The sequence below is a fragment of the Nyctibius grandis genome, chromosome 31 (genome assembly GCF_013368605.1).
Source record: "Nyctibius grandis isolate bNycGra1 chromosome 31, bNycGra1.pri, whole genome shotgun sequence".
NCBI lineage: Eukaryota > Metazoa > Chordata > Aves > Nyctibiiformes > Nyctibiidae > Nyctibius > Nyctibius grandis.
The window spans coordinates 2,533,746-2,547,969 of NC_090688.1; the positions used below are offsets into that span (position 1 = coordinate 2,533,746).

The following is a 14,224-nucleotide window of genomic DNA, read 5'->3' on the forward strand; positions in this document are numbered from 1 at the left end:
TGCCCTTTCTTGAAGTTCTCCCCTGGCTTTTAACCCTGCATCTCCTGTTGCTCCTCTGAACCAAGGCGCTATTGTAACCCACCACCATGGGCAGGCACAGGACAGATGTGCTTTTGTCACTTCGTTTCTCCATCAGGAGGGCAGGGAAACAGGTGCAAGCATAGAACCATGGCTCTTGGAGATTTTCTCTTGGTTTCCGGCTCTTGAGAAAGAAAGGTTTGGCAATGCTCTGGTAGGGAAAGACAGTGTGAACATGTTGGCTGCATGTACAAGGAGCCAAAGTCGGTGTGACTGTATGGCCCCACTGTATTAACTCCAGGGAGGGGCTGCCTGGGATGATCAATCATTTTAAAAACATGAGAAGCCCTTAAGGACACTTGTGTCTCTCTTTCTCTTTCCTCTGTCTTTGCTTCTAGAAAGGGAGCGGCAGGACGGCACCTTGGCACTTAGGGGCTGCTGCCACAAACCATCCTCCACCAAGGCAGCAGGGACCCTCCAGCTGGAAGAAGCTTTCGGGGCAGCCAGGGGAATCGAGGAATCCGTGCCATCATGGGGGTATTATGGCTGGCCAGGTTCATGCTGGGATGTACAGCAGTTATGTACGTGGAACAAGCCTGGGGTCAATATGAAGGGGACTTGCAGACAGACAGATTTGCAGGCTACGAGGAAAGACAGCCAGCCAGCAGAGTGAGAAGAAGAGGCCAAGACACTTTACGAGGGTACGTCTAATGTTCTTTTCTATTTCACACAGCAGAACTTGGTTTATTATCATAACACATAGAGACATGCTTGCAGAATTGCCTTTTATCTCCTTTCCTTGAGCTCAGGCGTCCGCTCTGCAGACCTGCGGTAGCAGGAAAGCTCATGCCACAGGGGACAACCAAGCAGACCTCCATGCGAGCAGAGAGCTGAGCTCTGCTGCTGTGTTCAGTGGGTCACAGCACCTTAGGGCTCACCTGCCAGGACTGTGATGAGCCATCTGCACCCTGACTGTTTGCAGGAGGGATGCTGGGCATTTACCTGGAGCGATGGCTGTGGCTGGGCTTTCCACCATCGCTAGTGGGGATGCTGTCGGCTCAGGTTTTGACCCTGGAGTTGCCTTTGGCTCTGTGCTACCAGTCAGAGCTCTGGGCTGTATTGAGAGGGTATTGCCTCTGATGGCTGCTTTTACGCGGTGATCATTGCTAATGGGAAGGTGTCACCCTAAGTCCCTTTTTGTGCAGAATAGTTGTGTATTGTGGTCTCATCTATAGATAAATGAGTGTGAGAGCTGGACCCGTGAGCGTTTTCCACCTGAGGAGGGAGACAGGGCTCAGCTAGAAAATCCTGAAGCTTGTGCTGGAGCTCGGCTGTGTTTCCATGCTCTCAAGATGGTTCCTGGCCCTGGTGTTGATTCTGGGTTATTTTAAGTCTGCCTGGCTGTAGTTCTTGGAAAGTGTTCCTGTGTCAGTGGGCAGAATCAGAGCAGAACGTGATACACGCGCGAATCCTGGGCTGTGCCAGAGTCCTCCGGCACTTGCTGGGGAATGCTGCTTGAATGGGATGGAGTGCTGTGCTTTCAGCCCAGACAGTCAAATGCGCCGTGTTTGGGCTGGAGCTGGAACACAGAGCGCGGCCGTCGAGCTGCCAGGGGCAGGGCTGTGGGCTGGCGGCATCTGCTCTTGGAATTCAAACGTGCGTGGCCACTCCCTCCTGCTACGGTGGATTTGGAAAAGATGGACAGCAGCTGTGCTGGGGGTTTGGTCTTCTCCAAACTAGCTACCAAACGCAGCCATCAGCTCCCTCACAGAGTAGGGACACCCTATGTCTCCCCCAATATACCCCATAAGTCCTTCTGCCATGCTTCCCTCCGAGTCCATCATCCCTCAGATAAAACATCCCAAATCTTTATGACTAATGGGGATGAAGGCTGTTTCTTGAAAAGGATGGGATGACAGTCTACCAGATCCAGAGACTCTTGTTCAGCCTGGCTGCCCAGGGCTGTGTGTGATTGATTACTGTGCTCGTAATGGAGATAAAAAGGCTTGGAAGGAGTTGACCTGTGCACTGATAATCCTGTCTCATGCAGCCCTATGAGGAGAAAGGAAAGGCAGAGCAAAGAAACAATGAGTGTTTCCATTCCTCATGGGACCCAAGAGGAGGTCACTGGTGTCCAGCAGTCTTATGGCACGCAGTGACTTAAGTGACCAGATTTTGCTGTCAAAAATGACTTACAGCTTAAATCCTTTTGACTTTTGGTGAGCCTGCAGGGTCCAAATCCCAAGTGCATTTTGAAAATGAAGCCCAGATTCCAAAGTTAGAAATTACTTCTGAAAACCCTTCTGTACTTAAAGCCTCAGACATGGACCAGCACTTGAGTAAAGTAACACCAAATTATCAGTTGTGTAAGTTCCCAAAGGCCACACAGTAAGTTCGAGGCAGGATCAGAATCAGGCCTGAAGTGTCTGGCTCCCAGTTCCCTGTAGGGAGCTGAGGACCACACTGCTGCCTCCTTTATTTTCTCTTCTGCTTTCCTCATGCCCTCTGGGGCAATTGCTGTAGGAAAAGAAAAAAAAAACCCCACTGGGATAAGTGCAAGGTCTGTTTAAGGAAGTCTGTGCAACTATAATTTAAGACAACTGAAGAATCATTGTTTCCTGACCCTTGGGAGAACAGTCTTGTTTCAAGGGAGGGAATTGTGGTGGGCAGTGCAGGGGAAGCTGGCAAAACTCAGAGTGGCTGGAGCTCCTGCCCCAGGCGCTTCCCATGCTCTGTGTCAAGTGACCCTGGCAGTCTCCTAGGTTTTGTGTCCAAACCTCTCCTTCAGGATTTCCAGCCCTTCGGCAATCTCTCTTTAAAATCTCTATTTTATAAGCAGATAAAAACCACTTGAGATGAGAAATCTATTGAAAAGTGATGTTTTAAATGATGTTCTACTGGGCTGAGAAAGCAGCTGCAGATGTCACCAGCTGCAATGCTGTAGATGGGTCTGGCAGGCTGTGAAAGCCATCTCCTGCAGAGCCAGAGACACCCAGTAATTTCTGTTGTAGATTCCCCAAACAGTGCTAGTCCCTCGTTCTTATGTTCTGCCTTGAAACAATTCTGGAGACTTGCAGTTGTGGATCAACGTCTTCCCTGACTTGGTTTTGCTGCCTTCAGGTATCAGGATTCTTTGCTGCTGTAAAAATCTGAGTTTGATACACTTTGGGGAAAATCAGATAAGTCATAATTTAAGGTTTGGTTTATTCACAGACTAGCACTGCAATAGCAAAAGAAATGAATGAACAGTGAGTTTTCTTGGTGCAACTTTAAATGTAAAGGAAGGTAGGGTTGGTGTTTTTTTTTTTTTTAAATTGGATGTTATTTTACAACGTGGGCATGCAGGTGGCTTATCTTGACTATTGCAATTTGTGGAATAGTCTATTTTATATTGCCACACCTCTACACACATTTATCTCTGTCTGTTTTAATAGTTCATGACACCATTTCAAATATTTACTTTGGCGTTTGCTTTCAAAGACCCACAACTTTCTTTTTCAGAGAGATACTCTAATTTCAATTCCACTTTCATCTGGAATAGCTTTGGTTCCGAGACTTTCTTTGGTTCTGAGGCTTGCATGAAAGGCATTTAAATAAACTAGAGTTAAAATACAGCAAAGTTTAGCTGCATCGCATGAGCCTGAATGGGCAGCTTCCCTGGTGAGCCCTGGGCCACCACCCCCAGCCACCATCCTGAACACTCTGGTTTCTGTGAGAATGTTTAAAACTTTCTATATTGTCCTGGATGGAAAAAAAGGGACAAACAGATTTTGAGGATTTGCTGGTTAGATCTAATGATGAAGCAGTGCAGAGTCGTCTTCTCCTTTGTGGAAACCTTCTGCTCAGGGCTTCTGGACTGTCTGTAGCCGTGACTTATTTGTTTTCCCAACACAAGTTAATCCATGTTTTCCTTTCATGCACTGTGCTTGATACCTCCCATCCTGCCAGATCTCAAAGCCTTTTACAACATTAACGTGCCATTCGCAGAGCATTTTGTCCATGGCAGAAATACCTTTGCTCCCAAAGTGGAATAGGACAGATCGATAGATTAGAGGACTCAAAGGACAGCCACTATCTTGACAAGCTAGATCTGGCTTTTGCTCTACCATTTATTCTTGTATGTGCCTCCTTTTCTCTTGGGTGGATGGAATAATAGATTCCCTCCATCTCTAAATTGTGTTACATCACAATTTGGACAAGAAAGTAGAATCACACTGGAACTGCACAGAGAAGTGTGACCCAGATATCTTTATAGGGGAATTTTTAACAACTCGAAGAGTTCTTCAGTGCTCCTTCCTTCATTTTCACTTAAACATCTCCTACTCCTACACATAGCACAAATAACTTCCTGTGGGTTTCCCAGGAAAGTCTTGAGTAAGCCTAAACAGCACAGAATATCTGCTCTCTTTTGGTGGCAAGTTGCTTTGTGTGAAGTCTTAGTCAATTATTACCAATAGAAATACACCAAATCACTTAACATACAGCTCGTAGCAAGAAACTGCTCTCTAGTAACTCCAACATGACCACCACAACCTGATGTCTGGAGTGACCTGGCTGTGCATGAGGACAGTTGTAGATGTCTTGGTGAAAGAGGCTTCAGCAATGCAGGAGGAAAGATTGTATATGTTTCTGCTGGAAACATATTTATTTGGAGGCCTATTTCCGTCCCAGTCTCCTTTAATAAAGGGAAAAGTATGAAATAAATGCAAAGCATGAAATAAATGCAAAATAAACAAGTCTGTTATTCACTGATGCTTTTATAAATAACAATAAAGTAATGTGGAGCAATAAATCACAGCCAAAGCCGTGATTTAATCTGTCCTTAAACTCATTAAAGTAGAGACAATTTAAAATGACCGTCCTCTGAAAGGAACAGCACTGACAAATCCATTTATGAGGCAGGATTTGAATGGGATTATTAGTTTAATGAACTATTGAACAGTTTCCAAGAGCAAGAATGTGTTTAACAAAGGGGAAAGAAAAGATGATTAGTCTGCAGCCAGCTGAGCTCTTTGCTGGCAGCACGATTTCCTGTAAGTTCATGGCTGCCTGTTTTTTCAAGTAAGAATAAAGGCTCAGCTATAGCCTGACTTTAAACACAACTAATTATGTCAAGCCCATTAATTATGAAATGGCCACTGCAATTGAGAAGATGGTTGAAAAGAGGATGTTTGGAGAGGCGTTTGTTATACCTACTCCCTTGGTCTGACTTATGCAAAAAGACAGAGAGGTGTCTAAATTAATTGTGGGGAATATGAGGAGCTTCCAAGCTTCTCTCCCAAAGATTTTTGGCATCTTAGTTTCCAACTTGACTCTGGGGAACGGAGAGGAAAAGGCACATTGCGACTGTAAAAGACTGCTGGGATGTAGATGAATCCTCCCTAAGCTTGGAAGTTCAAATGCAGTGGAGAGGGAAAGCCACGGGCTGCGATTCTGGGCCACATGGCACCACTTTAAAGTGGAGCTGACACTGGGATGGTGGTTAATGTCAAGGGGAGGTTGGACATAGCAGAGATGAGCTTCACCACTTTTGCAGTTCACTGAGATGTCCACAGAGAGCAGATGATTTCCATCAGCGTTTTAATCCGACTCTCTCCCTGACCTTGTGGTTCCACAAACATTTTAGTACAGGAATTACAAAAGGGTTTTTTTGACCAGCAGCAACTGTAATTTTCTTCACTCTTGCTTTAGGTTTATCGGAAATTTGTGCCTTTTAAAAGAGCTGATGCCCAAAACACAACCAGCACTGTCAGATGTTTCATGATTCAGGCCCTGATTCTGCCTCTGCCAAGTTCAAGTATAATGTTTTAGTTGACTTCATTGAAAGGAGTAAGCCTGAAGTGGGAGTCAGCAAATCTTTTTTGCAGTGGTACCATCTCTGCTGCTACTGTAAATCTAGTGAGAGGTATTTATTTCTTTGAAGTCCCAGAGTGGAGTCCTTTAAATGCAGATGCTCAGCTTTCATTCCTTATAAAAAATTGATTTCTTGACCTCAAAGTTGTAGAAAACTTCCTTGAAAATGAAATCCTTCTTAGAGTAAGAACCAAGGTGCTACCAAGAGGCAGTGGAAGCTAAAATGTTCTATTTTGTAACTTAATCCTGCAGTTTAGGCAGCCAGACTCTGTCCTACTGATTGTGTGGGTTGTTTGTGAAAAAGACCCTTGTAGCTATGATGATTTAAATACTTAAAGAAGCAAATCTGGGGGTATGTCACTAACTACACCAACTGAAGCTACACACATGTGTAGCCAAAGAGTAACAGCAGAACTCCAGTACTTATTAAAAATTGCTGTCTGAAATGGACTGTGCTGCTTGTGGTTGCCTACGTGCCATCACAGTTGCACTAGATGATTGTTGTAGGTCCCTTCCAACTGAAATATTCTATTCTAAATACCAGTTTCCTTACAGGACTGTGAAATGCATGTTCATGCATACACAGAGGCCTCTCCTTCTTCAAGGAGGGAGCTTTGGGGCATCTCCACTTTGAAAGGATGAGGAAGAACATGGCAGGGAAGAGCATGGTCAGACTCTAGCAAAGCTTTCTTGCCTTCTCCCACCACATCCCTGCCCTGGGCAGGACGTGGGTCTCTGTGCTCCAAGACTTGCTAAAGCTGAGTTTAGAGTGAGTGTAGATCACTTCAATAAGGGTGCAACTGGAGCTTCCGTCACTGTGATCCAGTCGTCTCTTGAGCACATCTCAGCTGCTTCCAGGTCCACATACTCCACACAGGTAAACCCTTTGTATTTATTCATAAAGCCAGAGGTGAAATACTACAAGCAACAGAAGGAGCAAAATTAAGGCAGTAGCTGGAAACTTCTGACTTAAGACTCTTGTTCCTAAATTTTCCTTGTGTCTTGATTTATATTGTGAAATGGTTGATCTTGGACTTCTGGTCTAGGCTGGTTTCTCTTGTTATTGGCAGGGAACATGAAGGCAAGTATTGGCATGGCAAAAGATTATCTGGCATAGAAGTTAATAGGTTATATGGGTTTTGTATGGAAGTTTTAAGAACTGGATTTGAAGTTTTGGTTTATTTCAGAATTTAAGGGGGAAAAAAAAGATGGAAGGGTTGGTAGTGCTGCTTTCCAAATGAAAGTGTTAAGTAGTTCCTGGAAATCACTTGCATTTTTAGTCTTTTTCAAAGGAAAGTCTTCTCTATGGTTCCTTGCTGATATATAGGATTTAAATTTACATGTGCACAAATAGGGGAAGATTTTTCCCTACCATCACTCATAAAAAAAAATGTGTGAAGATCTGAATAAAGGGGGAAAAATACTATTATTGACAAAGAAAAGGTATATAACAAAAGATTTTAAAGACCCTCCTTTGATAAAAAAAAAAAATTATAAGCATTATTGGGCTTGAGCCTAAGCAGAGGGAATCCAAAACCTATATAGTCTTTGTAAGACTTTCCTTGCATTTTGCTTCATTCCTTTTATGAAACTGAATAATAATCATGCATCTTTAAAGAAATTATTTTAATCTTTTTTTTTTTACATAATTTTCAGCTAAAATTCAGGTGTTTACTCTGCGATTGGCTTTGCATGGCTCCGGCCACCTAAACTTGGGCAGGACTTTGTTGTAAGCATGGAGATGTATTTTGGTGTGAACTAGGCACCTTGGTGGCAGCCAGGCAACCTTCTCAGCTTGGCTTTCTCTCTGTGTGTGTGTCTGGAGTCCATGTGTGCAAGGGGTCCTAGGAGACCTCTGCCTGAGTGCGGGGAGGATTTTGGAGTCAGGGTTGCAGTTTTGTACTGGGGATCCAGAGTTCTCTGATGGGACTTCCCTTCATTGCTCCATCGCCTTACTGATAGCTGCATCTTGGCAGGAAAAGGGGGCTGAGATACAGAGATCCGTAATTTTTCAAGACTACATCTCTGTTATTTGGGATGGCCTGTCCCCAAGGCACCCAAAGCGGCCCTCTGCTCTGAATTGTGGTAGGAAATTCAACCCTGGGCACAGAGACAGGAGAAGAACCATCGAACATGAAAAAAGACCCATTTAACGCTGATTCAATTTCAATCCAAAGACAATTTAATATGTATTAGAAGTAGAAATGTAGTAACCATCTGGAAAAAATAAGTTAATTTCTCCCCATTTTCTAATAATATAAAAATGAAAACAGCAAACACCTGAGTAACTTTGTTTAAAGCTACATAATTGCTCAGTTAAAAGGCATATATTTTGATATCCTGTATTTTCATGGTTAATTAAAGTGCTAAATTAGGTGTCAAGACTATCTTTAGTTTCAGATCATCTGTTCTCTAGAAAAGAAAACCTAAAACATAAAAAACAGAGATTAAAATAACTGCTTAAATTAAGTCTTCCTTTCTGTTAACAAAAATAACCAAGAAAAAATATTCTTTGTTCACTTAAATCCATCTTTCTTGTCTAGAGCCCCTCCTAGGTTCTGGGAGGAGGAGCAGTCAGTGATGCACACTTCCATCTCTTCTCAGACCTCCCTGTTTCCTTAAGGAGAACCACAGTGGAGGATCAACAGCTGAATTCAGGTGCTTGAAAGGCTCAGCTTGCTTTGAGCATCTTCCATCAAGGTCTTCTGAGGCCCAGCTACTCAGTTGGGGGCTCAGGCAGAGATCAGGGATGCTCAGTGATGCTCCCAGGGTTTGCTCAGGAGGGAGCTGTGCACCAGTTCACATCACCTTTATCCCTGGGGATGGAGGTAGGGGTGCTCCTGGGGCCAGAGAAAGCAAAGGATCTCCAGCAGGAATGTGAGAGACACCGTTAAGTCTGGGGCTTTGGTGAGATCAGAGAAAAACCTTTCTGTTGCCACAGATGTATTATTGAGTCGAGTATTACAGGTATTGCTGAGAGCCTTGGGAAAGTGATCCTTAGCTCAGCAAACAGCTTCAGGATGTGCCAAATTCTGAATATTTTTGTGCTTGCAATATTACCCAGCAAAATAGCTTTTAGGTGTGTGACTTTACTGGTGCTAAGAGAAAGTTACCATCTCTGCACCTTTAAAACTGAATTCTTGGAACCAAAATTAATTGAAATCACTGGGACTTGAACTCCTTCCTAAAAGCTAAGCAAATTCTGGGCTGCTCTGCAGAACAAGAGGATGGTGTTTCAGGTGGGAGAGATTAATCACCTCCTTTGTAGGACCAAGGCAACATCCTTACATTAAACAGAGTTGCTTGGATAGGAACAGCTGGCTTCTCCAGTGGTGTTGCTCTGCGTTCCCATTTGCAAATTACTTATCAAACTGTACACATTGCTCGAACGTATCTAGACCCTGGGAAAGAAGCGGTGAACATACAGATAGCACAGTCCTAGACTCATAAAACTGATAAACCACTGAAATAAATACTTGCAGTACATCTGAGGGATCTGGTAAGTCAAGGAGGAGGAGGACACAAATATGCTCCCCTTTAGGCCAAGGATCCAAAAGTCAGCATTGTTTCAAATTTGTTCTCACGCCAAGACATAATCCCAAACCCCTCTGGGTGGGGAGACTCATTACCAAAAACCACTATCGCATTTGGCAGTAATTATTGTCCCCCTGGTGATCTCCACCGAGGCCAAGGGTGACTGATGCCTGCGACGGTGTTCCCCAGTTATCCCTGGGGCCCAGCAAAGGATCAGGCTAAAATCAAAACCAAAAGGAGTCTGGAATTATAGGAAAAATTTTCCAGCTTGGATGGAGAGATAGGATCATCGTCCCTGGAAAAGCCACATGCTTAAGTCATATAAGACTAGAGAATGTAGTGGTGATACTCATACAAATTCATCTTATTTGACTCTTTGCACAGGCATGAATTTTATCTTAAGAGAATAGGCTGCAGGAGGGTGAATAACCCAAAAAGAAACTTCTGTGTTTCTTCCCTAAAATGGCTCTTCTGTGGATAGCAGACAGCCCTCCTTTTTGTAGTATCAAATCAGAAATCCTCACTAGCCTGGAATTAGCTAAATTGTCACTGAGTTGGTGAATTTACGGCAAAGGGTAACTCTGAATGGTTTGGGGAAATCTGGAGCAGTATTTGGGCCAATGGCCATTCCTAAAGCTGAACAAGTAGAAGTGCATTGAGAATTGGCCAAATCTGTTGCTGGATGGTTTGATTTCCCCATAAATATTTCTAAGCTGAAACTTGAAGACAGGAAAAACCTGAAAATAAGGGACAGGGAAGGTGGCGACTACAAACATGCCAAGGGGTTTCCATTCATCCCATGTAAGTTGTCAGAATTGCTGCACCCCAAAGTGGGTGTGTTTGCAGAGCAGATGAGAGATTTTCATGTCTCTCAAGATACCCAGAGAATATGAAGAGAGAAGAACAGAAGAAAAATTGAGTGGGCAAGCTTAACGGACTCCTAAAATTAGGAGTTTGTGCTCAAGCAGAAGAGGGGGCGATTTCTCCCCTGGACCTGCTGGCCATGCTTCTCCTAATCTAACCCAGGGTATGGTCTGCTGCTGTTTTGGATTTCTCTCATGATGAACCTGTCCCTATTTTGGGGACCAGTAGCATGGATGAAGTCTCTTATCTCTTGATCATTAGGTTTGTGGTCAGATAGTTAAGCTGTGGTGCTTCTTGTCCTGAAATCACCAAGTGTTGATCCCATGTGCTGCTCACCCTTTCATAAAACAGTGGGCTCCAGCCCTACTACTAGCCTGCACAGTTGTACTTTGGCAGGGCAGGAGTGTGGTTTTTACAGAGTGTTTTGTTTGAAACACTTTGAGAAAAAGGAATTTGGTTTTGGTCGCTTGCCTGACTTACATCTGGGACCTGGTAAAAGTGCAAGCTGTACTTTTATTAACAAAGTCTTAGTTTACAAAAAAAATGAAGCAGTATGAATTTTTGAGAGCACCTACTCTGTAACCTTGACTTGCTCTCCTGATGAGAACAGAGAAGACCTGCAAGAGATGTAAAGTGTTGGCGTCTCTGCCCTTACCAAGAGACTCAAACTGGTCCAGAGAATCATTGCTCAGTGCAGCAGATCCTGGCTGGACCTTCTTAGCTCAGACTCCTTTTTCCTTTCAACAGGGAATATCTTGGAAAGTAGTGCTCAGGAGGCAGTCACAGTACTGAGGACCTGTTTCCACCCAGCAGGAAGAAGCTTTAGGTTGTATCAAGGAGGAAAATAAAGAATGACTGTGATAAATAAGGAACAGCGTCCCTCTGCTCAGGCAGCAGATACCCAGCCCAAACTTTTCCAGGCAGACACAAAGCAAGCTATGAGCTGGGAGAAGAGTTTGAGCCACAGGGCATGCGCTCAAGCAGACTAGTTCCAGGTTCACAGCTCAGGAAATCTCAGTCATTGGACAAGGGTCTCCACTTGTTGAGAAGAGCAGGAAATTGGCCCAAAGTAATGAACTATAGTGAATTCTTTTTGAATTAATATGTTGAATCCCCCTGGATGAGGCCAGTGAGAAGGAGAATATGTGAGCAGCCAGGGGAGCAATCCCTGTGCAGACCAGAGCACCTCTGAGAATTACCCCAGCCCTGGCAAGCCACCAATATTCATTCACTTCTGTCTTCCTCTAATTTAAGGAATGGAAATACCACTTCTGAAGGCCAGTGACACCTGAGGTACACTGATTGCTCATGACAGGGGAGAGAAATCCTGAACTGCTGTCCCTGCTGTCTGGAGAGCACACACTTCATGTAGCCAAGGGTTCATTATCTGTGGGTCTTGCTGGATGGCAGGAGAAGTCCTCCTTGCAGGACACTGCTGTTATTACACCAATCAGCCCTTTAGTGACTGTGCAGAGCTTTCTGAAGAAGGTTTGGAGAGTTCATTCCAGCTGGATATTCTTTCTCCCATGGCTGGAGGAGTGGACAAAGTCCTGTGTGCCGACGCATGTATTGAGGACGTAGCTGTGGGTGAGCCAGAAGCTCAGGGTGCCTTGGCTTAGTTTTTGGCTAGCGTGTGAGTCTGCAAAGCATTCTCAGCCTGGACTTCACACGCTGTGCTGTCTGCCTTCTCCTACCTTTAACGACAAGTACAATTCTGCTGGGGTCACACTAGGCATCTGACAATAATTGGCAGGACCGAGTCCTTTTCGGCTGCTTGCTCAGCTAGTAGGCAACAATTCAGTGCCCTGGGCTGTCTTTCCCAAGCTGCTAACAGGAACAGGCTGCAGCAACAGCCAGATGCCATGTGTTGTGTCCCCACCGGTGGCCTGGCACCCCGAGCCTATGGGCAGTCTTGTGGTATGGACTGTCTCCCAGACCTTGCTCATGCCCCCGACTCGATTGTGGATTTGGGAGAAAGGCTTCTCTTCCTAACAGCCATGCGTTTTCACATCACGGAGCCACAGCTCTGCTCCAGTGTTTTTTTCTTGGCATCTCCCAGTTCTCAGATGGAGCCACTGCCAGCAGGCACCACTTGGTGCCATCAGTTGAAATTCATGCTTACTTTGTCCCTGCTTATCTCTATAATCGTAGAATCACAGACTGGTTTGGGTTGGAAGGGACCTTAAAGCCCATGCAGTTCCAACCGCCTGCCACGGGCAGGGACACCTTCCACCAGACCAGGTTGCTCCAAGCCCCATCCAACCTGGCCTTGAACACTGCCAGGGAGGGGGCAGCCACAGCTTCTCTGGGCAACCTGGGCCAGGGTCTCACCATCCTCACAGCAAAGAATTTCTTCCTAAGATCTCATCTAAATCTCCCCTCTTGCAGTTTAAAGAAACTTGTTTATTTAAAGTGGACAAAGATGACACTATGGCCAGCATTGCTTTTCCCTCTGTCCTTTCTTAGCATCGCTCTTTTGGCCATATTCCCTTTCATTAAAATGATTCTCTTTAGCAGCTGAGCTCTTTCAGCCTTTTCCTAGGCTGCACAGAGGGTGATAAGGGAAGATCTGCCTCATTGACAGGTCCATTTTTGCATCAGCTGAACCACAGAGGTGGACCAGCAGTGCGGTTCATTGCTAGAAAGGACTGGCACAAACACATCATCTCTGATCTCCACGGTTCTAACACCAAAAGGAAAAGTCATGCGGGCATGAGCACTATCTCAGCAGTGTAACTGTGTCTCTCCAGGACTGCGTCATGTCTGGATAAAGACCTCCTTGCTACTGCTGACCAGTAAGGAGGAAAAGCTGACAGTGAGTAGAGCTAGAAAAAAAACCCCAAACCCTCCTGATTTTTCATTTAGAACTGATTTTTGTGAAGTTTCTTGATAGTTCTGAAATATCTGTGGGTTTTGATTATCAGTAGTAATCAGAATGTTGTGGGCAAGTTTATTGAATTTAAATTATTTTTCCTCTAACCTTGACCTTCCCACTCCTAGGAGCTCTTCATCACAAACTGCGATTGCCATTTTCTGTTTAACAACTGACATGCCTTTTATCCACACCTTGCTGATGAGAACTGGGTTTCTAGCTTCTGTTTTCCCAGGATCGAGATAACTGCTATTAATTTCAAAAAGCAATTTTGTCACAACTTTGCTGAGGATGTTATTTTTTTTTTTTCTTGCAAAACAGCATTCTCCTTATTGAGTTACTGCTTTGGAATCTGATTTCATTCTCCCTCTAGGTCATTTCTGTGACACCATTAATTTCAACCCATTCAAACTGCATTCTCCCCCATGTTTTGTTTTGAAACTCTGCTAATTTTTAGCATATGCTTATAAAGGTTCAGTTTTGGACGAACAATTGTGATCTTGTAGTTTATCCTCCTGTGTAACAGGGTGCCCAGGACCTCTCCCAGGATCCCTGCGGAGAGCTTGATGAAATCCTTGCCTGACTGTCTTTTTGAAAGAGGTGGTACTTGCCACCATAGTTAAAAATACCCACTTCATTATCAATGTCCTTCAGCTTCCACTTTCTTCTGTCTTAGTTTATGGGATCGATGCCAGATACCTTTTCCTTCACTGATTTTGACAAAAAAACCTCTTAGTCTTTTGTCTGATGAAGTGGCTATATAACATTCTTTAATCTTCCATGAGGCTTGAAGAGGCTGAGGCTGGGGTGTGAAAATCATTAGTGTACTAAGGTTGACGGCTACCTGCCCTGCATAGCTGTTCACATCCATGTGTTGAAAAGGGGGGACCAGCAAACAGATTCAGGTGGAAGTCAAACAGCAATATCTGGTGCCTAGCTATGAGTTCTCTGGGCGCCCTATGCATTGCATGGAGAGTCCTATATCAAAAGAAGATCATCCATCCATCCATCCTGCATGCTGCGAACCTGAGGGCTGAAGCTTAGGTTTTACTGGACTTCCATCTGCTCAGAGTGAATTTATCT

At 44.5% G+C, this 14,224-nt stretch overlaps 1 protein-coding gene across 1 annotated transcript in view; it reads left to right on the forward strand.

The window, feature by feature from the left end:
• The first annotated feature begins 549 nt into the window (after positions 1-549).
• Positions 550-14,224, forward strand: part of LOC137674743 (fibrillin-2-like) — a 99,270-nt gene continuing 85,595 nt past the window's right edge. The window contains exon 1 of the mRNA XM_068420418.1: positions 550-719. Within this exon, the coding sequence (XP_068276519.1) occupies positions 550-719 (170 nt within the window). The remainder of the gene's footprint in view (positions 720-14,224) is intronic.